Source organism: Elgaria multicarinata, chromosome 4, assembly GCF_023053635.1.
Source record: "Elgaria multicarinata webbii isolate HBS135686 ecotype San Diego chromosome 4, rElgMul1.1.pri, whole genome shotgun sequence".
NCBI classification, from domain to species: domain Eukaryota; kingdom Metazoa; phylum Chordata; class Lepidosauria; order Squamata; family Anguidae; genus Elgaria; species Elgaria multicarinata.
In genome coordinates, this window is record NC_086174.1 from 146,546,425 (window position 1) to 146,573,626 (window position 27,202).

General features: G+C 42.1%; 1 protein-coding gene across 4 annotated transcripts in view; it reads left to right on the forward strand.

Annotated features, from left to right (window-relative positions):
• Positions 1-27,202, forward strand: part of MACROD2 (mono-ADP ribosylhydrolase 2) — a 1,544,544-nt gene that overhangs the window by 358,589 nt on the left and 1,158,753 nt on the right. For all 4 annotated transcript variants that reach the window (XM_063125349.1, XM_063125348.1, XM_063125350.1 and 1 more), the window contains one exon: positions 19,989-20,105. In XM_063125349.1, the coding sequence (XP_062981419.1) occupies positions 19,989-20,105 (117 nt within the window). The remainder of the gene's footprint in view (positions 1-19,988; positions 20,106-27,202) is intronic.

Consider the following 27,202-nt stretch of genomic DNA (forward strand, 5'->3'; position numbering starts at 1 on the left):
CAGTATTCAATGAACAAAAAACCTATGGTTTATAAAACAACGTTAAGGATGTACACTTTTCCACCAAGTACCAAAAAGCGGGGAAATTGGGAGTTAAGGCTCACCCTAAGGAGGCAGAAAGTACCAGTGAAATTCTCATTCTGCCAAAGCAGATAAACCATGAGGACAGGATGGAGAATAGGATATGCAGAGGTGACTGTGGGGTTGTGGAAAACTGATGACGAACAACTTAGAGCCACCTACTTCTTTTTTTGTTTAGAGCAGCCCTTCCCCAACCTGGTGCCCTCCAAAGGTGTTGGACTGCGACGATCCATCATTGCAAGTCAGTATGTCCCATGGTCAGGAATGCTGGGACAGCAGGATGGGGAACGTAGGACGGTGGCTCCAGGCAAGCCCCCACCCTACCCCAGCCCACTTACCTGCTCTGTCGTCGTTGGGCCCGGGCTTGAACTGAGCGCCCTGGTGCACCTGGAAGCAGGGCCACACCTGCAGCCTTGCTTCTGGTTGGACCCAGGGGCTCTATTCAAGCCTGGGCCAGGTGACGACGGAGCAGGTAAGAACCCACACACACCTGTCCCCATACCTGGACCTGCTGCCACCGCTGCACAAAGTGCGGCAGCTCCAGGCAACCCCCCTCTGCCTGGCCCCTTACCTGGAGCCGCCATTGCACAAACTGTTGCGGTGGCAGCTCCAGGCAAGCCCCCCCGCACCCCACCACTTACCTTCTCCGTCATGGCCTGGCCCATGCTTGAATCGAGCCCCCGAGTCCACCCAGAAGCAAGGCTGCAGGTGCGGACTTGCTTCTGGGTGGACCAGGGCGCTCGATTCAAGCCCGGGCCCAGTGACGACGGAGCAGGTAAGTGGGCTGGGCTGGGCTGGGGGCTTGCCTGGAGCCGGCGCTGCAGTTCACACAGCAGCAGCAGCGGGTCCAGGTAAGGGCCCAGGCGGGAGGGGGGGTTCTTACCTGCTCTGTTGTCACCGGGCCCAGGCTTGAATTGAGCTTCTGGATGGACCAGGGCGCTCAGTTCAAGCCCGGGCCCAGCGACGATGGAGCATGTAAGTGGGGTGGGGCTTACCTGGCAGCAGGGCCAGGCAGGAGGGGGTGGGGTTTCTTACCTGCTCCGTTGTCGCAGTCCAACACCTTTGGAGGGCACCAGGTTGGGGAAGGGCTGCTCTAAACAAAAAAAGAAGTAGGTGGCCCTAAGTTGTTCGTCATCAGTTTTCCACAACCCCACAGTCACCTCTGCATATCCTATTCTCCATCCTGTCCTCATGGTTTACCTGCTTTGGCAGAATGATAATTTCACTGGTACTTTCTGCCTCCTTAGGGAGGATGTGGTGTTAAGGCTGGCGAGCCTTAACTCCCAATTTCCCCGCTTTTTGGTGCTTGGTGGAAAAGTGTACATCCTTAACGTTGTTTTATAAACTGTAGGTTTTTTGTTCATTGAATTTCATGGCTTTTTGTAAAGGATGACGAGAGCCCTGCCCTCTTTTAAATGCGGTCACTGTAGTATAGCTCCTGCAGCTTTAACTGTTGTGATGAAGAGGGAATTTCACCAGGTTCTCCATATATACAAATGACACCTGCTGAATTTCCCTTTTCTATACAAGTGTTAAAGATACAGGAGCCCTGTCCTCCTTTGAATATGGTCACCCTAGCCATATGGAAAGGAGGAGAGGGCTCCTGTACATTTAACAGTTGCATAGAAAAGGGAATTTCAGCAGGTGTCATTTGTATATATGGAGAACCTGGTGAAATCCCCTCTTCATCACAACAGTGCAAGCTGCAGGAGCTATACTAGAGTAATCAGATACAAAAGAGGTCAGGGCTCCTGCAGCTTTCACTGTTGTGATGAAGAGGGAATTTCACCAGGTGCTGCATGCCTACAAATGACACCTGCTGAAATTCCCTTTTTTATACAACTGTTAAAGATACAGGAGCCCTGTCCTCCTTTGAATATGGTCACCCTAGCCATATGGAAAGGAGGAGAGGGCTCCTGTACATTTAACAGTTGCATAGAAAAGCGAATTTCAGCAGGTTACACTGCGCACAAATTACACTGCGCACAAATTACACTGTGCGCAGTGTAATTTGCTGTGTGCAGGCAAAGTTGTGCTATAAAATGCCCACTAGAGGGCGCTGTCCCATTCATCTGCATTAAGGCTGCACAAGCATGTGGTCACTGCTCTCTTCCTTGTGTAACTACAGCTCATTGCAGTAGCAGAAGAAATGCAGGAAGCAGAGCCACAGTAAGGGAACACGACTTTCCCCCGTCTGAAGGCGCTCCCATTAAACCAGGCTACAGCTTTCAGCATTCTCAACCATTGGCCATGCTGGCAAGGACTGATGAGAATTTGTCCAGAACATGTGGCGGGCTCCAACTTGTGGATGGCTCCACTGAACAGTTGGACAAGTCAGGGAATCATCTGATGACACATGAAGGGAAATGGGGGAGATCAATGTATAGTCTTGTGTAGAAAGAGACTGGAGGGGCTGAAAAAGAACTGGATATGTCTCTACATGATACAAACCTGATAGAAGAGGTGTAGAATCGAGTTGGAGGTCCTTATATTCCCACTGCATCAAAAAAGAAGAAGTTTTATTCTTGATCTTGATCTCTCAGCAGATTTTGAATACGAAACCTTCTCCTGCCTCTCCTATTAGCTTATGCATTGCTACAAATAGCTTATAAGATGAACAATCCATCAGTAAATTGGGTTCCTAAGTGTAGACCGATTAGAAGTTTGGGTTTGAAAATGTGAAGACAGGGATTGTAGCATCAGGCACAGTTCTGCATTTGTAAAAAGGAGCACCTGTATTAAAAGGCTGTCGTTCATGTGCGATGAATAAGTAGGCTGCAAGAGTAGAAGAGGTGTGCCAAAGGGGTGAATTGAATGTGTCTGGTGATTCCAAAATTGACTATACTTTTAACTGTTTTTTAGGTAATTGCTTCTGCTGTCTTACTCATTCTTGCACAATTAGCAAGAATTCCATGATAGGCAGGGCAAGTGGAAAATAGTCACGAGATAGGAATTTGTTTCCTCTCCCAGATGGGCTTTGCCGGTATTGCCCAAATGCATCAACTTCTTTAGTTTCCACATGTCTCCCTTTCTGTAATGTCTTGTCATGTCAGCAGAAGCCACAGAGCACAGTGTGAGTGGCTTTTACCACATCAGACATACGTCCTAGTGGCCTTCCCTTCTGAGTCTCCCTGCTATAGCTCTTCACGGACTCTTTCCCTGAGGGGTGGTCCTAGTAATCACCAGGATGGGTTGACAGTATTCACAACAGATAGAACACTCCTTAGACCAGTGGTGGGTAAGATGTAGTCCATGGTTTGCATGTGGCCCCCTTGGCTGTTATCAATTCTCCACAGTTGCATGGGATACTGGGAGGGGAATGAATTAGTGGGAAAAGCAAAAAAATTCAGTGCTAAATGATTGGATCCTTAGGATATTTTTTTTTTAAAAAAATACACTGGGTTTCTTCTCTATTGCATAGAGTCTGCAAGGTCAAAAGAAGTTTGTGGCATGCCGTTCCCTGTATGATTTCTTAGTTTTGCTGCAGTGTTTGACTTTGTTACCATTTTCATCACCATCTGTGGGAGCAAGGCTAGATAGGCTGAGTTCTTTCGTTAACAAAGCTTCCCCTGGCACCGTAAATGCTGTTTGCTGTGCCTTGGATTAATTTGCAATTCTTAAAGATTTCCCCCCCAGTAAGAAATACATTCATCTGCATTGTACATCATTAAATTGTCCAGTGTCTGCTGTATAATTTTAAGTATTAAATTTTGAAGAGCTGCTGAGAGTTTTAAAATGGCCACTGTGTAAGTAATTCATGAACAGGCATTTAGCTTTGTAATATTCTTTTATTATGTGCTTTGAAAGGACATTGCCTATGGCTTTTTTTGCAGGCGCTCTTTGACAAATGTAAATGCTACACTCATTGTCTTTAATATACTTCAAGCAGAAATCCCCCTAGCAAACGCTTGTGTCTTTGCATCTTCTCTTAAGCAATTATTATCAAAGTGGGGGTGGGGGGAAATGAACAGTTTGCTTCCCTGTTTGTGCAACAAATGCCATCGATCATGCCACTGCTGCAGCCTTTACATAAATACATGTGCAAATTTGCTATGGAGAGAAGTGCAACCTCCTGTAGGTAGAGGTATTGGGCGTTTCAGCAGGAGCTTCTTTTAAGGCTTCTAAAGGGATGGCAAATTAATTGGCGTGGTCACTTAATCTCCTGCCTTGTTCTCTCACTGGCCCTCTAACCCATCCTCCTTTCCTGCTTGCTGTGAGATAAAACTGGAATCTCCCTGCTTGTGCCAGGCGGGGTGTGGAGGTGAGCAAGAGGACTAATAGAAGAACGAGGGTGGTGGGCAATACGATGACTACATAATCCCCTCCTGCCTTGAAGCATTTAAACAGACACCTGGGATCTCCAGAAGACAGCCTGGGAGTTCTCCTTGTGGATTCTGAGGACTGGAGCATTTACACTGCCGTTTCTCCTCCTCCTCCTCCTCCTCCTCCTCCTCCTCCTCCTCCTCCTCCTCCTCTGCATTAAAATTAGTACTCTGCTTGTACTAATTTGGTGTAACGTTTATTTAGCACCAGTGCTAGCTTCAGTACTGAATGCTCTAAATGTCATTTCCCTCAGATGTGCAAGACAAGGTTTGGATTGAGAGCAGCCATTGATACAGGATTGGTTCGTATGATGTGGAAAAGAACCGGACTGTATTGAATTGAACAAATAGCTCTACTGAGGCTTTAGTGAAACAGTATTTCCTTGTTAAATTCATACCATTAACTAAAATATGCATTAATATTTTTCTGTTTCTAATAACAAAAATTCTTGTTGCTATACAAAATCTTTTTTCTGAGGGGTTTAGGAATAAATTTGAACTCTGTTAAAATACACACAACAATCAGAATTTCAATTGTGGTTGTTGTGTTTTGCCCTTAATGAAAGTTTTGTTGACCTTATCCACATTTAATAGCTTCGAAGTCATCAAGTGTTTTTTTTTTTAATATTCACAGTTTTTATTCATCTTTTAATTTCCAAATATAACCAACGCACACACAATACATAAATGACATAAAATTAAGGGGGAAATTACTAATAAAGGTTGAAGTATGCTGACCAGATGTCACATTGTTTATGAGGGCAAAGCTGTCTTTGTAGTATAGTCTCTCAAAGGATGCAAGAACTGTGAGATCCTCAGCCCCTTGTATGGTTTGGGGACCGGGGGACGGGACGTCCTTCCACCCCTGCAGTCTGAGTCTCTTAGCCAGCATGAGAACCTGGATAGTCTACTGCTGATGGTCAATGGATAATTTCCACACTGTGGAAATGTAATGCCTGGACATCTTTGATCTGTAATGAAGTACCCAAAACAAAATTAATGCACTTAATGCTGTCTATCCAAAAGGGGGTCACGACTGCACATGCCCACATCATATGCATCTGCCATCCCACAGCACCAGCCTGTACTGGAAAGTTTTTCCAACTCAGGCGCTGCGGCATCCAGTACACCCTAAAGAGCCATTCCTGCTCTATAAGGCCTTATTTCAGGTGAGGGGAATATTCCATATCAAAGTCACAGCCGGCTTCCATTGGCGTGGCTAGATGTGACATTCCAGTTCCCTATTCCACTCCTCTCTGAATGTCAAGCTTACTATATGTCAAGAACTTTCTGTAAATAGCAGTCGTTGATTTGGCCACTTGCATAGAGCTAATTTATTGATTGATTGATTTTATTTATTGCATTTATATACCGCCCCACAGCCTCTGGGTGGTTTACAAAAATTAAAAACTGTAAACATTAAAAACGAATATGCGAAGTTTAAAAAATAAAAAGCATAAAAACAATAGTATCCTTATAAAAACAGTTATTCTGGGAACCGTTAAAACAAACAAACTCAGCACATGTTGTTAAATGCTGTTAAATGCCTGGGAGAAGAGAAAGGTGTTAACCTGGTACCGAAAAGATAACTACGTTGGCGCCAGGCGAGCCTCGTTGGGGAGATCATTCCATAATTGGGGGGCCACCACTGAAAAGGCCCTCTCATTTGTTGCCATCCTCCGAGCTTCCCTTGGAGTAGGCACTCAGAGGAGGACCTTAGATATAGAGCACAGGAGGACCTTAGATACAGAGCGGGTAAGTTCATGTCAGGAGAGGCATTCCGTCAGGTATTGTGGTCCCAAGCTGTGTAAGGCTTTATAGGTCAAAACCAGCACCTTGAATTGGGCTCAGAAACGTATAGGCAGCCAACGCAAGCGGGCCAGAATCAGGTCCTGCAGTAATTCTGAGTGCTTTGAGGCACTGAATGCAGCCAGTCCAAACAGGGTGCACAACATGTGCTCCATTGGAAGGTGCTGCCAATGTGTCCTTTGATGCAACTGTTACTTTCTCTTTAGGCCTGCAAGTGAGAGAAATTCACAGTCTCCACCCAATAGCTGATCCAGGGCGAGGATGCGCCTCTCAGCTCACTGCCTCCAAAGAAAAGGCCGGGCTGTGTTTTCAGGCCAGGGTTGCATCATATTGTTTGTTTGGCACATGAGAAGGGGGCAAAGTGCAACTGGTGTGCCAGCATGTGCCATGCCTTTCTAGCTGCCTGAAAGAGAGATGGGGTAAGGTGTACGGGGCCCAACACCACCCTTTTGGCAACTGGTGTCAGATATGCAGATTCTAAACTTACCTAGGGAGGCTGTCGTGATGAGGGGGTGACAGACCACGCATTAGCACACGAGATATGATTTGTGATAAAGAATTAGATCAGGGACATTAAAACCTCCTTTTTCCACAGGCAACTGTACTTTTTTGAGGGGGAATCACGGCGGAGGGGGAATTCCCCAAATAAATTTCCTAAATATCATGTTAAATCTTTATAAAAATGATTTGGATCATCACATGTTGAGTAGTCCATTAATGGTGGTGTTCTATTCACACCCAACTCACATTGTCCATACGTGGAGGGGGAAGAGGCGTGTGCCTGCCTGTCCTGCCTTCAGTTCCCCTGCTTGACATCCATACAGTGGATGTTACATGTAATTGGGATCTGTACACACAGCCCCAATCCATAGAGCTCTTCACCCTCAAAATCAGGGATTAGAAATTGTAAGGATTACACTCAATCAGGGCCAGCCCTAACATTAGGCAAAATGACGCTATTGCTTCAGGTGGCAAATGCTAGGAGGCAGCAGCAAAGTGTTGGAGAAGAGAATCGTGTGCCATGTGCTCTGCCTTGCACTCCTTAAGCTTACCTGCCATCTTCAGGGGTGATGGAGGATGCTATGCCATTGTCAGTTGGAGAAAGTGTCATCTGCCAGTCTAGTTGGCTATTTCACATTGAATGGAAGGAAGAAGGTCTCATTTTGTACTTCACCTCAGGCAGCAAAATGTCTTGGGCTGGCCCTGGACTCAATGCACAGTGGATGCCAATTAACCATACCCAGCAAGTGAACATCAGGCAGGTTCAGTGTTGGGGCAGGCAAGCACAATCCCATTCACCTGTTATGTGTATAGACGTTACATGGTTTGAGCTAGGTGTGAATTCTCAATTGGTTTACAAGGAATTGTATTATTAGTATTAGTATTATTAGTATTCTCCTTTAAAAATATAATGGAGTTTACAGCTTAGGTATTAGCAGCCACCTTTTAAATTATAATTTGTTTTGTGTGTGTGTGTGTGTGTGTGTGTGTGTGTGTGTAGTTCCTACTGATCCCAGCTTTATAAAAGAGAAATTTCATGTATTGTAACATAACACCTTTATAATAGGGTTTAAAATAATGAACAAAATGCTTTTTTTTTTTAGAAATTCATCATTCTCATCTGCTCTCCTCTTGTCGGCTTCTCCATTAGAGCTATATATCCCATAATTTATCTAATATTATGTAACAGTAGGTGGGAAGTCACACTTCCACTTCTTGGCAATCAGGATTTTAGCAGCAGAAGCACATATTTTGTACATTTATTTCTAAGGTGGAAAATACTGAATGTTTCAAATGGAGAGGTTTGAAAATGCAATTCTATAATTGTACTTGCCTGTGATGATTAAAATACACTTCAGAATAGCATCTTGTAAATTTAATGAGGCAGATTCAGGATGGAGTTTGGGTATTAAAAGGAATCATTTGTGTGTGTGTGTGTGTGTATGTGTCTGTGTGTTTTCAAATCTAGGCTGCCTGAAACCTAACAAAGGCATAAAACACATCAAAGCGTGCAGTTGAGTTTCTAAAGCATAATAAAAGATAGGCCTTCTGTTTCTGCTAGCTTAAGTGACAGCGATGAATTGTATACCCATCACTGCTAGATCAACAGCTCCCAATATGATCTTCTTCAATCCCTGCCTCCCATTGAGTTGTTAGGGAAAACATTTCAAAAGGGGTTGAAATGGGCTCTTTTAACCAAATCCGGCATCCATCTCAAGACTGTGCCGATATTTTGTGACAATTTTGTGCTGTTTTGTGCCACAAACTCTGTTTTATGACACCACCCACAAGTGTATACTGAGACATTCTCAAAAGCCACATTTTTATATTCCCTCCAAACCTATGCTAAATTGTGTGCTAGTGGTGTGCTGTTTTGTGTTGTACTGCCCCCTCAAGCATGAAAATAACATTCTCGGGGTGGGTGGGTGTCCAGGTCTTGGTGAAACCTACACCCCCACCACCACATACACATATTTTCGTCGTGGCTCCAAACCTGCAGAAATGGACACTAAGATCCTGTTCAGACAACACACTAAGCCACTTTGAGCTAAACATCATGGCTTAGCATGTTTGTGAACCATTCCTAACCAAACATGCTCACTAACCATTTGCTGCAAAAGGGTTAGCGGCCTAATCATGGCTTAGTGTGTTGTCTGAACAGGCCCTGAATGATGTTACCAAAATAGAACATATATCCTGTCCTCTTTTATATTTAAATTTGAATTAAATTGGATTTTTAAGCCAGTTTTTGAAGCTCTGTCTGAAAACAGAAGTCCTGTAGGCCTACTTCCTGTGGCCCTCCTGACATGAATGTGACTCTCATTACCACCATCGGCATTGTGCTATATTTTGGAGATAAAAGGGAAGTTTGCTAGTTGTAGTAGGATTTCACAGGCTTATTGTAAGCATTGATACTGATTAGTTTAAGGCAGCCTTCGCCAACCTGCCATCCTGTAGAGATGTTCAACTGTAACTCCCAGCATGCCCCAGCCACCCATCCTTCAGAGATGTTGGACTATAACTCCCACATGCCCCAGGGGGTGGTAGTCCAACACATTTGGAGAGCCCTAAGGGTTTGCTACACAGCTTAATCTGAAACAGGAGTCCAGAGCACAAAAGGGAAAAAGTGTACAACTCAGATTTGTTAAACAATAAATCAACTACAATTAAAGCAAAAGCAAAACCATGCCGCAATGTTCAACAACAATAAATCTCACAGTTACTGAACAATGATGGCTTGCTGCATCCATGGCCATTGCTAGATGAGGAGTTAGCCCGGTGTGAGGCCCGGTCTCCCTCCTGTGCATCCAGATGACAGGGGATCCCGGGGTCAAGCCAGGCTAAGTCCTCCCTTGAACCGGGATAAGCGGATCCACTTATGGTCCGGCTTTTCCGCAGCCCTGGCCTGAGGCCGGGGCTGCGGAATGTCTAGCAGGGTCCGTGGCTTTTCCCGGCTGCTCGTGAGTAGCCGGGAGAAGCCACGGACTGGGCACAGCATTTCATAGGAGCGCTGTGCCCATCGGGCCGGGGGGGAATCACGGGGGGGGGAGATGGGGGGAAAGAACGGACCCGGCAGGAGAGATGGGGGAGAAGAACGGGGACGGGCATGGCGGACGTGGGACAGGCATGGCGGACAGGGGACAGGCATGGCGGACGGGGGACGGGCATGGCGAGCAGGGACGGGCATGGCGAGCGGGGGACAGGCATGGCGGACAGGGAAGAACTGGGACAGGGCATGGTGGACGGGGGAAGAATGGGGACAGGGCATGGCAGACGGGGGGAGGACGGGTGAGCGAGCGGGCAGGGAGGCTATCAGACATTGTGTGTGTGGGGAAATCGGGCAGGAGGAGCGAGGAACCCTTTATTTTTTAAAAAAATTACTTACTTTTTCATTGGTGCGCTCCTGCACACATGACCCTTTAAGAGAAAAAAACCTGGAGGACGCGACGGGGCTTTCCCTTGCCCCGTCGCGTGTTTATGTCTAGCTAGGGGCAATGGCACACGCTAGCTGCAGTGTGGCCTCACCCCGACTTCCGACCGGATCATCTGGTAGGTCTAGCAAGGCCCCATGTTTGGTAAAAGGGAATGCTCCAGTCCCTCTGCGTTTCAGGTTGAAGTGAGATGTGGACCTTTTCTGGTGAGCCCAGGGCAAGGCTTCATTGATGAAAAAGGCAGACCATTTTAGAATTGACCAAAACAGAGGGTCCGTGTTGAAAGCCTTAAGTGGCACCTCGTCTTTCTTAACAAATCTGGAGCTAATTGTGTTAGACATTTCTTGCTGAAAGGTGTCTCTGTTCTAGCTGTTCCTTCTATACTATTTTCAGCAAAGAGGTGCAAGCCCCAATCCCTGTGCTGTCCTACAATACTGAAGTCATCGAAACAGTGTAATGGTGTTAATGGTCAGCAAACCAATACAGCAGTATCTGCAAAGCAATGGAGTAAGTTCAGCTGAACAACATATGAATTCCAATTGATGAATTCACAAACGTTCAACAACATAGCCTGGGATAAGGGTTATATTTAGCTCTCAAGCAACGTCTTAAGATACCTCTACCCACTGAGCAATAGCGTATTTTCACTTCCTCCTTTAGGGCCTGTGTTCTTCAGGCCCTCTTTTTATGCTCATGTCTGTGCTGCCCTGCCAATCCCATGAGTGGTTAAGCTATATATATATTTATCTCATCAAATGTTTACTCCCAAGCAAGCCCTGGACTGCTGACAAAAGCTTATTTATTATTTATTTATTTATTAGATTTTTATACCGCCCAATAGCCAAAGCTCTCTGGGCGGTTCACAAAAATTAAGACCACAATAAAACAACCAACAGGTTAAAAGCACAATTACAAAATACAGTATAAAAAGCACAACCAGGATAAAACCACGCAGCAAAATTGATATAAGATTAAAATACAGAGTTAAAACAGTAAAATTTAAATTTAAGTTAAAATTAAGTGTTAAAATACTGATTGAATAAAAAGGTCTTCAGCTGGCGACGAAAGGAGTACAGTGTAGGCGCCAGGCGGACCTCTCTGGGGAGCTCATTCCACAACCGGGGTGCCACAGCGGAGAAAGCCCTCCTCCTAGTAGCCACCTGCCTCACTTCCTTTGGCAGGGGCTCACGGAGAAGGGCTCCTGTAGATGATCTTAAGGTCTGGGCAGGTACATATGGGAGCTTTTGCCATACTGTGTCCAGCAAGAGCCTTTTCTATACATTGCACTTCCTTAGAGCCAGACCTTGGCCTAATCTACACCAAGCAGGATATTGCACTATGAAAGTGTCATGAAAGTGGTATATAAAAGGCAGGAGCCACACTACTGCTTTATAGCGGTATTGAAGTGCAATGACAACTGTTGGGGGCCCATTGACGTATACCATATATTGCTTTCTTACCACTATATCCTGCTTGGTATGGCTCCTGCCTTTTATATATCACTTTCATACTGCTTCCATAGTGCAGTGTCCTGCTTAGTGTAGATTAGGCCCTTGCCAAACAAACTTTGTCAAGCAATCTTCTGTTGAGGCTAAGCCTTCACAAAGGAGAACGCCATGTCTAGGCTGGGGCCAAGAGAAGCCTGCTAGGAGAACTCTGTCCCCATCACTCACTCACGAGCCTAGCTGCAAGATGGTGAGGGGTTGCATTTTTCTTCACATTCCCCCCCTTGCCATTTATCTTGCTCTCCTTGTCCCAGACCACTTTTACTGCCTGCCTTCCCTTCCCCAGGAAGCCCAGTGCCCAACTTGACTGTTTATCTGGAAAGGTAAATGACATGTTTCCATTTCTTTTTGAGGGATGCTGTACAGAGGCAGAAATAGTGGCCCCTAGATAGGAGATACCATTCCTTCTTGCAGACAGCATCCTTTGAAAGGAAATGGAAACAAAATTGTTTCCTTTCCCAGGGCATCTATGTTTTCAATTTATGTGGGGCATGGCACAGCCGAGAGCGGGCTTGCTCAGCCTTAGGCTTGGGGCCTAAGTTTTCTGGGGAGGGGGCTGTGGACCCCAGGCCAGCAGTTTCAGAGAAAAGGCTTCAATTTATATGGAACAGCAGGAAGCATCAGCACAGCTGCTGGCTCGTCTTCACCTGCCTGCTTTTCAGGTGAATGAGAAGACCCACCTGCTTAGTGGGGATGTCTTTTTTGGGAAGAAGATACTTGTGGTGGTGGTGGGAGGGCCTGTGAACACAAGAGAAGCTGTGGTTTCTTCTGTAGGTCTCTTTTGTAGGAAGTATACTCCAATTGGAGTGAATTCTCCAATTTCAGTCACTCAATTGAAATCCATTGAATTCCTTCTTTTGCTCCCCTCACAAATAAATAGGAACCCAAAGGAAAGAGTCCACCATGGCTAACTTGTGAATGGAACCACACATGCTATTTTTGCTTCAAGTTATGAGATAGGTAGATGGATTAAATATATGATTATCTTTTTCTCTTTTTATTGTGAATATTAAGAAAACGGAACAACAAAAATCGTGAATTTTTTTTACATATATAGGAATATCATCATTTTTCCCAGCAGGTATACTGTTTATTTTTTAAAAAAAGGAGAGGATTATGCATAGGTTTCAAGAAAAGCAGACCATATATCCATGTATTTATTCACTCGCAAGTCACCCTTATATAACACCCGTTCAAGTGTTGCTAACGTTGCTAAGTCCTCAGTCCATTGCATTATGGGAGGCGAGCATTTGTCCTTCCAATGTGATAATATAAGTCTTTTAGTTGTCATAAGGGCTCTGAAAATCCATTTGCGCTAACCATGTGTTAGCTTCCAAGAAACTGGTAGGTAGTTGAGGAGGGCATGCACGTTCGATCCTCCAACTTGTTGACTTTAGACTCCATTTGCAGAAGATGAGTATCCATGGAGTTCACAGCCCTCTATATCATATTTATGGAATCCGAAATCGACTGGAGCTGGTCTTGGCAGATTTAGCTGCTGGAGTTTCGGTGTTCCTACGGCTTTTGTAGTTTTCAGGGGAGCCATCCTCACAGCCCCCCTCAAAATACAGGAGGTAATTATACAAAAACTAAAGGCAAAACGAAGTCCGTGCAAAAGAAAAAACCTAAATAGTTAGATAACAATGCAGTCTAAAGGCTTTTATAAGCAAATAATAATGATATATTTATTTATTTGTTACCTGCCTCTCCCTCCGGATCAAGGCAGGAGCAAAGCAGGAATGAACTGACTACATCTCCATCTCCATCCAGAAGTCTAAATATATGATTATTGATGAAATGGGATAATTAATAGAAGGGAATCTGATTTTGAAATGAGATCTAAGGTTGGGTGATTAAATTGCGAGTAAGTTAATTGAAGGATTGATTTGGGTAACCTGGGGTGATGTGCAAATTAAATGAAGACTTTGGGATCTAAGTTCTAGTAATTATTTCTAAACTTGCATGTATGCATAAAAGTAGCACGTGTAAATTTGTGTTACCTTTTTTGGAAGTGCAAATGCCCATTTTCGGGTGATGCATAAGCAGCCACCCTTGCTCGCACATTCAAACAAATGCTTTTATTTATTTATTTATTTATTACATTTTTATACCGCCCAATAGCCGAAGCTCTCTGGGCGGTTCACAAAAATTAAACTTTTGAGTTTGGTTACTGTGTATCACATTTTATTTTTGGCATAGGCAGGAGCCGGCAAGTTAAATCAACAGTGACCAAAACTCTCCACATGCTTAAAGCGCTTTAGTCTCTTCTGCATTAGTGCTTTCAAATTCTCAGTTTTCTCCCACTCTGTGTAGGCTTCCAACTGTCATGAAATGTGACTCAAAGCAACACAATGAGGATGCACGCAAGAAAAAATGCACAGGTGTGTGATAGCAGTACGTCCTCTGGCCACACATTGCAATCACTGTGCAGTTCAATTTCCCTTTTAAAAAGCCCTGTTGTGTAGCAAACGGAATGCGTTGGCCACCGTACATTCACTCCGGAAGGCTTTGGAGACATCAAGCTCTGCCCCTGATCCTTTGGACTCCACCCAAACTTCTGCTCAAATTAGGTGTTCAGAAGTGCATGTGTGTTTGTGTGTGTCACATTTTGTCCAAAAACAACCTGCCACAGCAGAATTTCAAGATAAATTTTCTTGATCCAGCCCTGACTGATGCCTAGGAAGCTGTTGCACACATGTATGGCAGTGTCCAAGAGCAACGTTGTCCATGCTTCAAACTTTTACAGTATGAGTATCAGCTGCACAGCTGACTTCATGATTGAAGGGGTCCTTGGCGAACCCCCTCCTATGCTAATGAGCTGTCTGTTGTTGTTGTCCCCCCCAGGGGAGGGGTTGTCTTGGTCTCGTGGATGGTAGCTCTAGGCATTAGCCATTTTTCTGTCTCTACACAATGCTCCAGCATGCAAGTCAATGTCTGAAATATTGTTTGTGTGGGGATAGGGGGGATGGGAAAAGGGGGCAGCCAGAGCTAGGGAGATTAATTCTGAAAACGGAACAGAGTTTTTAAAAAGGGCTCAGGCCAGGCTTTCTAGTCATCTTCCTTGCTTCAATACGTTGCAGAAAAGGGAGGGACAGTGGAGCACCATGGAATCCTATTGGGGTCTGGATCCAATCCAAAAAAGATTTGTAGGGCCAGAAATGTCAAATTCTACCCCATCGTTGACAGTGAATCTAACAATTCCATGAGGTGAATTCATCATGATTTTTTTTTCATTTGCATAAAAAGTTGTACTGTTAGAGGTTTTTCATTTGGGTATGTTGGGTGTACTTCTGGATTCAGCCCTGAGCCTGGATGCCCAGGTTTCGGTGGTGGCCAGGAGTTCATTTGCACAGTTAAAGCTAGTGCGCCATCTGTGCCCGTTCCTAGAGATGTCGGACCTGGCCACGGTGACACATGCCTTAGTTACATCCCGACTGGATTACTGTAACGCGCTCTACGTGGGGCTGCCTTTGAAGAGTGTTCGGAAACTCCAGCTGGTTCAAAGAGCTGCAGCCAGATTGTTGACCGGGGCTGGTTACGGGGAGCATACAACTCCCCTGTTAAAACAGATCCACTGGCTTCCAGTCAGTTTCCGGGCACAATTCAAAGTGCTGGTTATGAACTATAAAGCTCTATATGGTTCGGGTCCAGGTTATTTGAAAGAACGTATTCTCCCTTATGAGTCAGCCCGTGCTTTGAGATCTTCTGGAGAAGCCCTTCTTTCAGTCCCACCTTCTTCACAGGCACGCTTGGTGGGAACATGGGAGAGGGCCTTCTCGGTGGCTGCTCCGGTGCTCTGGAACTCTCTTCCCGGGGAAGCTAGGCTGGCTCCCTCCTTGATGGGCTTTCGGAAGCAGGCTAAAACTTTTTTGTTCAAGCAGGCCTTTGGAGAATAATCCAGCCCTCCATCTATGTTAATGTCTTATAATTTTATTGTGTATTTTTTTAATTGTTTATGGTTTTGTTTCCCCCCACCCCCAAATATTTTAAACTTTGTAAGGCCACCTTGAGGCCCAGCATTGGGCAAAAGGCGGGATACAATTTTTTTTATTATTATTATTTTATTTTTACAAATTAAAACAACTTACAAAAAAGAAACAACAACACAACATACTACATACATTTTAAATAAATGTTGAATACATATATATTGAGTAAATATTATCTATAACCTATCCTATCATACAATATAATCATTCTTAACATATAAGTGCACCCCCCACCTCGGGATCTATTCCTGCTTCCAAAATCTCATGCTTTCTTCCGCTGGCGGTTTCCCACTTCCCTTAGAAAACACAAATATTAGGAACTGTTTCCAAATTCCTTCAAACTCATTTATTTTAATTATACCTTTCCTCCACTTAATATTACAAGTCAATTTATCATTAATAGCTATATCCCAAACTTCTCTATACCATTCTTCAATAGAATATTCCCCCTGAATCTTCCAGTTCCTAGCTACCATCAATCGTGCTGCAGTCAGCAAACTCGATATCAATTCTTTAATTTCTCTTCCACATTTTAAATCTTCAAATAGTGACAGTAATGCAATTTTTGGTGTTTGTTCTATTTTCATTCCCACTATTTCTTCAATTTCAAAAAACACCATCTTCCATAATCTTTGTACATATTTGCATTCCCACCACATATGTAAATACGTTCCTTTTTCCCCACAACCTCTCCAACAATTTGCTGAATGCTGATTATTTATCTTATTCAATCTAATCGGGGTTAGGTACCACCTCCACAAAATTTTAAAGTAATTCTCTTTTATTCTCACTGACATACTTCTCAACACTCTTTGTTTCCACAGTCCCTCCCAGCTCTGTTGCCCTATTTGTACCTTCAAATCTGTCTCCCATACCATTTTTCCTGAACTATCCATTAGCCCTTTTTCTAACAATATTTTATATATTTCGCTCATTAACCCTTTTAAGACTAAACTTCCTCCTTTACCTTTTTCCTTTTTAACTATTAACTCCTTAAACTTCGTCATTTCTCTACAAACTCTATTTTCTTTAATCCACTTTTTATTCCACTGTTCTAATTGCCTATACTCTAACCAAGATAATTTTTTCTCCTTTAACAGCTCTTCCATATCTTCTCTTGTGTTTATATCTCTTAACTAATCCTTTTATTTTTCTCTTTTAATATTTTACTTAATCTACCCTTCAGTTCCTCTGGGAAATTCTTTAACATTATTACCGGTGACAAGGGAGAGTTGCTCGGAAGCAACTTCCCTTTAAATTTACTCCAAATTTCCCATTGAGACCTCAGGAGTGGATTATCTATACTTTCAACCCACTTTCTCCCTCCTTCCTTAAAAAAAACATTTTCCAAACTCATCTCTACATTACAAGTAATTTTATCCTCCATCCAATCTAAATCTCCTACTCCTACAATTGCTTCTACAATATGTCTTAACCTATTTGCTACATAGTATAATTTTATATTTGGGAGACCCAATCCTCCCTTTTTTTGGCTTAAATACCATTTATTCTTATTTACCCTTGCTTTCTTATCTCCGTTCCAATATTTGTTAATAATATTTTACCAACTTTTTATCTCAACTTCTGAATTTTTTATTGGTAACATCCTAAACACAAAATTAATCTTTGCTAAAATCTTCATTTTTATTAATGCTATTCTTCCAAACCAGGATAAATTTAGTCTTTTATATTTTTCCAATTTTTCTAATACCTCTTTTTTAACCTCGTTAAATTCTCCTTTTCTAAATTATCTAATTTTTTTGTAATTTTAATTCCCAAATATCTAATCTGTTCCTTAACTCTCATTTCTATTCCCTTTCGTTCCCATTCCTTTTCTTCCATCTTAGTATAATTAAACAAAATCATCTCTGATTTGGACCAATTTATTCTTAATCCTGTAGCTTCCTCAAATTCTCTCAATTGTTGTTTAATTTTATCTATTTTTCTTACTGGATTCTTAATAGTCAATAGGGTGTCATCCGCAAACATATTCAATTTTATTTTCCTTACATCTCCAATTCCTTCTATCTCTCCATCTTCTCTTATTGCATTCGCCAATACTACTATTACCATTACAAACAGGACCGGCGAGAGTGGACATCCTTGTCTTGTACCTCTGGCTAGTCGTATCTTATCAGTGAGTCCATCGTTTACCACCACTACAGCTGTATTTTGGGAATATAACTGTTCTATTATGGTTTTAAATTTATTTCCAAATTCCATTTTATCTAATATAATCTTTAATGCCTGCCAGCTCACACAATCAAAAGCCTTAAAAATATCCAATGCCAAAATTCCTGCCTTAATCTTTGATTTTTTTATTGCGTGTATTACATTTAGGACTCTTCCCACTAAACTATGCATCTGTCAGGCGGGATACAAATAATAATAATAATAATAATGATAATAATAATAATAATAATAATATGTTCTGCTACGTTTGTGTGTCTTGCCATAATCTCAACATATGAAGAGAACATATGGTGACCACAGGTTTCTTGTCATAAATTATTAGCATTGTCACTGATGTGGAGGCTTACAATAATTACTGTGTTGTTTTAATTGGCTTTAATTTTTCTTTTCTATACTCAGTTGGGGTGGGGGTGGGGAATCTCCCAGTGCTTGTGAATAGGCTAAAACCGCTTTGCCTGTTCTTTTCTTTTCAGCTATTCTTCCACCGCTAATATTTTTCTTCCAGGCCCTTGAGGGCAATAAGCACTAAGAATTGCACCAGTAACTTTTAGCTGATATTACAGTTGCAGCTGTTATGATTGAAATGATTAAATGTTTAGAATATTACAAAAGAAATGTGAATGAAGTTCAAGAAGAGACGTTGTTGTGATGTGCAAATTGTTCTGCATTAAAAAGACTTTATGATGTGGGAAGTACTAAGCAATCTAGTGGAATAATTTTATTTATTTAATTTATTTCTAACATTTAATATCCCACCAACTAACCCAAAGGGATTAGATAGTTTCCACAAAGTAATATTGAATTATGCTTTCATTTTCTCAGTGTCTTTAATGACAACAAAACCAAATTTTACTCTCACTTGGCAATTGACTAAGTAAATAACCAAGAACATGAACATGACAAGATTATATTGTGATAACTCCTCTGTATATATTCTCAGCATCTTTCTATTTATTTGTATATCCATGGCAAATGATCACAGTAAATGCCTGTAGCTGCACAGTGTGTTTGTTTTAAAGCAGAGCTGAATATTTCTCCCCTTCCCCTTTTGCAAGGCCATTCATGCTGTGCAAATGCGTGCACACACAAGAGTGTGCATGCTTTCACGTGTGTGTACGTGTTTGTTTTTTTTAACTTTTAAGGGATGTCTGAAATCCATTAATTTTCAGCAGGAGGGTGTGTACCATGGTTTAAGATGAGGCACATATGAGTTTGGCCTTTTCCTCCTTTGTTTAAACAAGAGAAAAATCTTTGCCCGATGGAGGCTACCATTTCTTCCCATCCTCCCAAGTATCCCCAGGAACAATGTTACACTGGGCCTGTTCAGATGACATGTGAAGTCATGGTTAGGCCGCTAACTCTTTTGCAGCAAATGGTTAATGATCGTGTTTAAAGCCTGGTTTTGTAGCCACCATGGTAAGGAACGGTTCTCACAACATGCTATAATGTTTAGCTCAAAAGGCTTAACCATTGCGGCTTAGGGCTCATGTACACCAAGCAGGATATTCCACTATGAAAGCGGTATATAAAAGGCAGGAGCCACACTACTGCTTTATAGAGATATTGAAGTGCACTGCAGGATCTACACTACTGCCTTATAGTGGTAATGAAGTGCACTGACAACCGTTGGGGCCCATGACAATCTACACCAAGCAGGATGTAACACTATGAAAGTGGTATGTGGTATATGTCCTGGGCCCCAACAGTTGTCAGTGCACTTCAATACCACTATAAAGCAGTAGTGTGGCTCCTGCCTTTTATATACTGCTTTCATACCACTTTCATAGTGGGATATCTGCTTGGTGTAGATGAACCCTTAGTGTGTCATCTGAACAGGGTCAGAATCACACAGCTTTGTTTCCATTGGGCCATTCTCCAGGAAATGGGAACAGTGACAAGCTTTAACTGCAGCTCTGTCCTCCTTCAAGTGGCAGCAACCCTTTTTCTTCCTTGTTTAAGAAGTGGTGGGGGCGGAGGTGAAAACCCCTCTGCTGCCTTGTCTTAATAATGTTAAGTCCCCACCTGACGAACAATATTGCATGTTGGATAATGGCCCCAAATGAACTGCAATCGTAGGGAGCTGTTTTTGCTCTGTCCCATCTTTCTGAAGCCAATGAAAATATCTAGGTTTTAAAACATTATCCCTTTTTCTTTTAGTTGATGGCTGTATACATAGAGCAGCTGGGCCCTGTCTATTTGCTGAATGTCGCAACCTGGGCGGATGTCAAACTGGACAAGCCAAAATCACTTGTGGTTATGACCTGCCTGCAAAATGTAAGTAAGCTTCTTCCTGCACACACACACAAAATCAAGCTGTACTTTTATACATACCTTACTTCTCGAAACACTAATTTAGTGAGGCAGTCGTTTACCAAATTAGCAGTAAGATTAAATTAAGCATACTTTGTGATGACCTTTGTCCTTTCGGAAACAGATATTTTCAAGAGCTACGCTTTTGAATAAGGGAGGAATGCTTGCTTTTTTGCTTTTGAAGTTGTAATACATTATAGATTGTTTCGTATAAGTTACAGCATTTGCGTTTATGAAAAACCACCTACAATTTTAACAAAATGTACCTTTTCGAATTTAACTGCATGGTTGACAGCTTCTGTAAATGGTGCAGATTTCTTGATTGTGAAATGCATTTTGAGCCAAGGAGATCAAAGTGATGTATTTTGTGTTTTCAGCTGCTGTGTATGGGCTGATTGGCAATTACTGTGACGGCATCTGTCACACTTAAGCATTCAGTGGAATACTGTTCTCAGCACCGGAATGTTTTCCTTCCTTTGAAAGTCGAATTGTCAAATTTCCCATTATATGTAAATAGGGGGGGAAAGGTTATTTTATTGACCTTCTTGCATAACTGTTTAGCCACGCTTGAAAAAGTAAACAATGAGAAAGTAACAGTAAGAGCCTGGATGTATGATATCACATATAAAGAAGGAAGGCATGTTTTAGTCTCTTACATCGTACTAAATAAATAGTTGGGACCATCAGGATAGTTTTTAATACAGTCCAGCGCTGGGGGACGGGGAACAGCTATGTGCCAAAAATTGCACATTTCGATGCTTATTTTGTAATCTGTTTCACCATTGGAGGTGAAATCTGATTGTTACCAAAGGGAGTGTTCTCTCTTGTTACCAGATGGTCCGAGAAGCTACTCTGCAAAATGTTATATTCCCATCAGGCCAATAGGAGGCAGACTATATTACAAAAAACTGATTGGATGATGCATATATAGCAGCCTTCCCCAACCTACTGATCTCCAGATTTCATAGAATCATAGAATAGTAGAGTTGGAAGGGGCCTACAAGGCCATCAAGTCCAACCCCCTGCTTAAAGCATACCTGATAGATGGCTGTCCAGCTGCCTCTTGAAGGCCTCTAGTGTGGGAGAGGCCACTGTCGTATTGTTCTAACAGTAGAAACAACAGATTTGTTGGACTACAACTTCCCAGTGTTGGGGAAGGAAGGCTAGAATCTAGGAGCACCATTCCCCTTCCTGCAGCCTCAGTTGAAGTTGCCGAGCTGTTGTGTCTTCCAGCAGTTCTCAAGGATTAGCAACAAATTTTCAGGTAGAGACAACAGATGCATTCAGATAACTGAAGGAGTCCTTTTGAAGGGAGCCCTCATTTCCCAAGCCTGTAGAAGGTGGTGCCACTGTACAGCCTCCAGGCCAGCTGCCTCTTCTTTCTTACCTTTGTTCCTTAGCCCCAATCCTGGAGAATCAGCACAGCCAGGCCACTGCATTCTGCCAGCTCTTCCCATTTTAGGGCCTAATCCTGAGAATCGGTGCAGTACACTCTCTGTGTAGTGGCTGCCATGTGAGTAGGACTAGCAAAGCCCTACACATACGCAGCTCTTTCAGTTTGATCTTTTCCCCAGAAAATTATATTCAGACTCAGGAGGGCACAGAGCAGTGCGGTCCAAAACTGACAATTCCTTTATTTAGTTGAAGCGTTTCTCCTTGTTCTTCACCTAAAAAGTCTCCCAGAGTGGATTACAAAGATCACAAATAAGACAGTCTTTGCCCTCAGATTTACAATCTAAAAGATACTCCATAAAAGGAAAGGGGATGGGGAGGGAGGAGGAAAAAAGCAAACTCAGGTGCCAATTCTTTGAGCTATACAGTGGCTTTTACAAAAGTTCAGGGAGAGGGGGAACGAAAAGCTGGTCTCTTAGCTCAGAGAATGGAATAGCTGCTGCCCAGCGACACCTGAGGCAGTGGGGAGGTGATGTAGCCGTCTTCTCCTCAGGGCCTGCTTCCCTTCTCTTCCTTGCTGCAGCCTGACAAGAATGGCCTTTATTGGCAGAATATGAGGTTTGGGGATTATTGTTAGGCGCTCTAAGGAGCCTTGGAACCCAGTTTCCATAACACAAACCCATACTAATTGGGATACTGTCCCTGCAGCCCTCTCAGAGGCTGTCTAATGGGCCTCAAACTCAGCAGCATATTATCTTAAACTCACTCTCTCAAAATGACCGGGAGACTTCTATGGGAAAAGATGTATTCTTTGTGCATGAGAACCTTAAGAGTGCAGAACAGAGCTTGCATGCTGCAGATCCTTGTATAATGCAGTTTCTGTAATGGAGGACCACTCAGGGTATGACCAGATAGCACCATTCCCCAAATGGAAGACATAGAAAAGACACACAGTTCCCAGACTCTCTCCCTTCCTAATCAGGATTAAGGACACCAGAGGCTACTCCTGTTTTCTAAGGGATTATATTTACTCTATTCAGGACGAATAGAGTAAATATAAAAGAGTACTGTTTTGAGCAGATCAACCGGAAGAGAAAGAAATGCATGGCAGATTCCTTCCCCACCCAATAGTAATTAACACGGAATGTTAATTGAAGTTTTCAAGACCCGGGATGTCCCCCCAGAAGACCAAGTCACCTTCTAGAGGAGATATAGCTCAGCAGCTAACAGACTGGTTTTAGTTTAACTGAGGGTTTTCCTAAAAAAAACAGAACTAATAGGAAAACTGAGATTCTGTGTCCACAGTACCCAGTAGGGTTATTTCTTTGCTCTGCATAGAATAACACAGTACGCAGATCCCCAAATGGAAGGTAAGAAAACGTATTGTCTCGTTTTGGCCTCTTGACAGTACAGGATCCACTGTGGACAGGTTGAAGCTTCATGGGACAGGTGCAAGGCAGGCAGCGTGGGCCATCAGCTGGGTGTCTGTGGGGCCACCAGGAAACAACAGCTGGGCACACAGCAAATAGTCAGGATTAGGCAGAAATCAGGATGAAGGATTAGCTGGACACAATCCTGAAGGGGAAAACTTGTTCTCACACTTGTTGGAGTCAAACTGAACCTTTAAATTGTGGTGTGGGCCCTGATGATTGACTGCCTGTTGCCTGTTGGTGAGGAATGGATTTCTTAAATGGGACCAACTCTGGCTTAGTGCCTGGTACTCCTCCCATGTTTTATGGTTTCCTCTTGGGCCTTCTACTGCCTCAGGCAAGGCTAGGTGAACATGGAGCCCAGCATAGCTGGCATGGTGGTTCCTTAGGGCTCCAGCTGCTTGCTTGGGTGATGGGGGCTGCTGGCCTATACGTCTGTGGGCCCGTTGAGAAGACACCTTAAACCATGGCTTTAACCACTGTGGTTAAGCCAGAAAGCTGGGCCGTGTTCAGAAGACATCTTAAACCACAGCTTTAACCACAGCGAATAAGGCTTTTTGCTTTATTCACCATGGTTAAAGCCGTGATTTAAGGTGTCTTCTGAACACAGCCTGGCTTTCTGGCTTAACCAACATGGTTAAAGCCATGGTTTAAGGTGTCTTCTGATTGGGGTCAGTGTCTGATCATGTTGGTTCCTTCCTAGTCTGCACTTTCCTAGACTGGCTGGAGCTTCAATTTCCATCTCTCCCAGGCCAGTTTCTGGATCTACGCAGGATGAGTTGGTGTCTGACTCCGCCTCTGAGTTGGTATCTCACTAATTCCAGTAGGTTAGATAGTTCTAGCTGGAACCCTCTCGTATGTGCTACTCAAAGCACATTTGTACATCTCTTCAGATGTCACAATGACTTGGCTCTGATATAAGGATCTTCTTGTGTCCCCTTTCTCGCTGAACAGTACTGTTCACCTGCTTCCATTTGCCTCCTAACATTGCCCCTTATGTGGCCACTGCTGTTAAGGACAGCAACAGGTAGGTCCTGGATGCACAGTGCACAGCTCTCTACTGAAATAGGATTGTCCTTCATGCATTGGGAACAGATTCAGAAGAATGCTCTGTGTATTTATTATGTTTGCTCTATTGAGAACAAATATTTTAAGAATAATAATTTAAGAAGTGGCTAACTGTAGCCTTCGTCTTTTTGCAAATTTAACTGTAGTCTTTGTATTTTTAGTTTTATTTTGGGCTTGCATAAGGTAATTTGCATAAGCAGAAAGACACTTCTACTTTTGTGTAAGGTTTACATAGGAAATTATTAAAATGTTATTTCCCACATTTGCAGTGTTGAATTGTTACTATCTGTTACATCACTTCATTCCCACCTCAACCTACTGTACATTTAGAATACTTGGTCTGAACGATATTCTCTTTCAGGTTCCAATCTGCATTTAGTCCTTAGTTCTAATGAATGGGCCCTAATCTTTTTGCTCTTTGGCCTCTCCAAGAATTTTAGCAAGGAGGGTTTAGGGTATGGGACTGACAATTAGGAGTTTTTTTCTGCTCCGCACCCCCAATAAAGCAATTTTGGTGGTTTACTTTCATTTAAGTTAAACAAAGCTTTAATGTTAATCTAAGAATGGAGCTAAAGAGATGTGAAAGCTGGTGTGTTAAGGTACGGTCCTTTAAAAATTCAGGACCATACTGGAAATTTGACACTGAAGTTAATTTGCACACTCCAGAAATTCATTAAAGTAGTCACTGCCCTTTAGGAAATACTATATCGTTATAGATTTATCTTTCTGATCAATGTAATGTAACAATGATCAATCCAAAGTGATAATGTAAATTTGCTCGCCAAGGCAATTCCTGTTGTGATAGTACTTAGTAGCGACACAGGCATTATCCACAGTATGAATAATTAGCCTGTTTAATTAGAGTTATCTTTAGAGATTAGACAGCATTCCTTCATTGTGTATGAATAATAGTCTGGCTTTATTTTTTTTAAAAAAATATTATGTTTGAGGGCATCAGCCTAAGGTGAGATGACTTATTTGTTTTGTATCACTTTGAAAATATAATTAAATTAGTTCACTGCATGGATGTTAATTGCACTACATCTGTTACAAACTGGATAATAAGAAATGTTGTCAGCGTTTTACGAATATTATTTTGTATTTTAGTATAATATCATGAAAACATGTTTAAAAACAACAACCAGGCACTGATCAGTGCATTAGATACATGATGCTTGGTGGCATAAAGCTTTTGCCCTCCTTTTCTTTAAACCCAAAATGAATTGGTAGAGACTGAAACAATAATAATAATAATAATAATAATAATAATAATAATAATAATAGTATTTCTTACCTGCCTCTCTATTTTGATCAAGGCGGGAAACAACAATAAGCAATAAAATACATAAAACTGAATTAAAACATAATATACATTGTTAAAAACATCCTAAAAACATCTTAAAATTCCACCGGAAGACCAGTGTAGTAGAAAGGTCTCGTTAGACCTTTTTTAAAAAACGTTTTTCTGCTAAAAATCTCTCCCTGCAACCTGTTTTTCCTTCCACAAAAAAGAATAAAAGGAAGATACACACATAGCTACATTTGTTGTGCTTAAAAAGACAAAAGAAAAAAACATCGGACAAAATCTATTCACAATCACATCTACTTTGACCTCATGATATTCAGTCTGCGAATGAGGAAGACTGCTATTTAAATCTCCCAATTGGCATTCACTCAGTAGGTTGCTATAAGCCACTAAATATCTCTCACAGCTTCACCTTTTGATCTGCAACATGGTGGCAATAATATCTACATTGCAAGGGTGTTGTGTTACTTATATATAAGGTACCTGAAAGACTTTAGTATGTTCATTGTTATTTGTATCCCATCACCAGATATTTAGATATGTCCCACATCATGGCTTTTTAACAAAGCTTTTAATTAGGGTGACCATATTTTGGAAACCAAAAAGGAGGACAACATGGCCGGCCCCCAAGGGGGCGTGTCCAGCACCAAGGGGGCATGCCCACCCGAACATAGCCTTGGTCACATGTCTGATTTTACAGCACACATTTAAGACAAATCTGTTCTACATAACATCTTAAATGTTAAAATCACTGAAATAAAGAACAAGTGAGAGATTCAATGTCATTTTGATTTGTGGATGCCTTGCCTCTGCTGAGCTCCAGGTACCTGACTGCCCACCAAATCTGCAACAGGAAAGGTGCCCTGCTTGCCCAAGACTTCTTACCTAAAGACTGGAGATCCCCTTAATGCCAAGGGCTGAAACTGCTCAATGTGCAACACCTAAAAGAGGAGGTTTGACAACCTGAGTTTGAAGGATATGGCTCCAGCAGTTTTAAAACACAATAATTTTAAAACTTTGAACTTTTTAAAAAATCCTAAAAAAAAATGGATGAACAGATCTGAATCAAATTTGGCATGGCTAAATCTCTCCTTAAGAGCTATCATGGTGCCAACTTTCTGCCCTTTATCTTTAAAAATGTCATTTAAAAATAATAATTTTAAAACATCAAACTTTAAAAAATAATCCTAAAACTCAATGGATGGACAGATCTGTTTCAAACTTGGCAAAGCTAAAGTCCTTGTTAAGAGCAATCATGGTGCCAAGTTTCATCTCTTTATCTTTAAAAATAACATTTAAAAAAAATTAAATCCTCAAATTTTAAAAAAATCCTAAAAATCAATGGATGAACAGATCTGTTTCAAATTTGGTATAGCTAAAGCTCTACCTAAAATCTATCATGGTGCCAACTTTCAGGTCTTTATCTTTAAAAATGACAGTTTAAAAATAATAATTTTAAAACCTTAATTTTTAAAAATTCCTAAAAAATCAATGGATGAACGGATCTGTTTCAAATTTGGTATGACTAAAGCCCTTCCTAAGAGCTACCATCGTGCCAAGTTTCATGTCTTTATCTTAAAAAAATGATGGAGTTATAAGCATTTTTGTTAAGTCCCATTAGAGCTGCTCTTTGGAAAATCCGGATTTCCCCTCCCCCTTCCCGGATTTGTCATCAAAACCCCGGACAAATTCGGGCAAATCCGGTCATATGGTAACCCTATTTTAATGGTTGAATTCACTAGGCACATTGTTTTAAGTGTTTTAATAGTTTTATTGCTTTTAAATTATATATCGTTTTAACTCGGTTTATGGTTTAATTTGTTTTTCGCTATGTATATTTACTGTTTTATACTGTATGCTTTTAT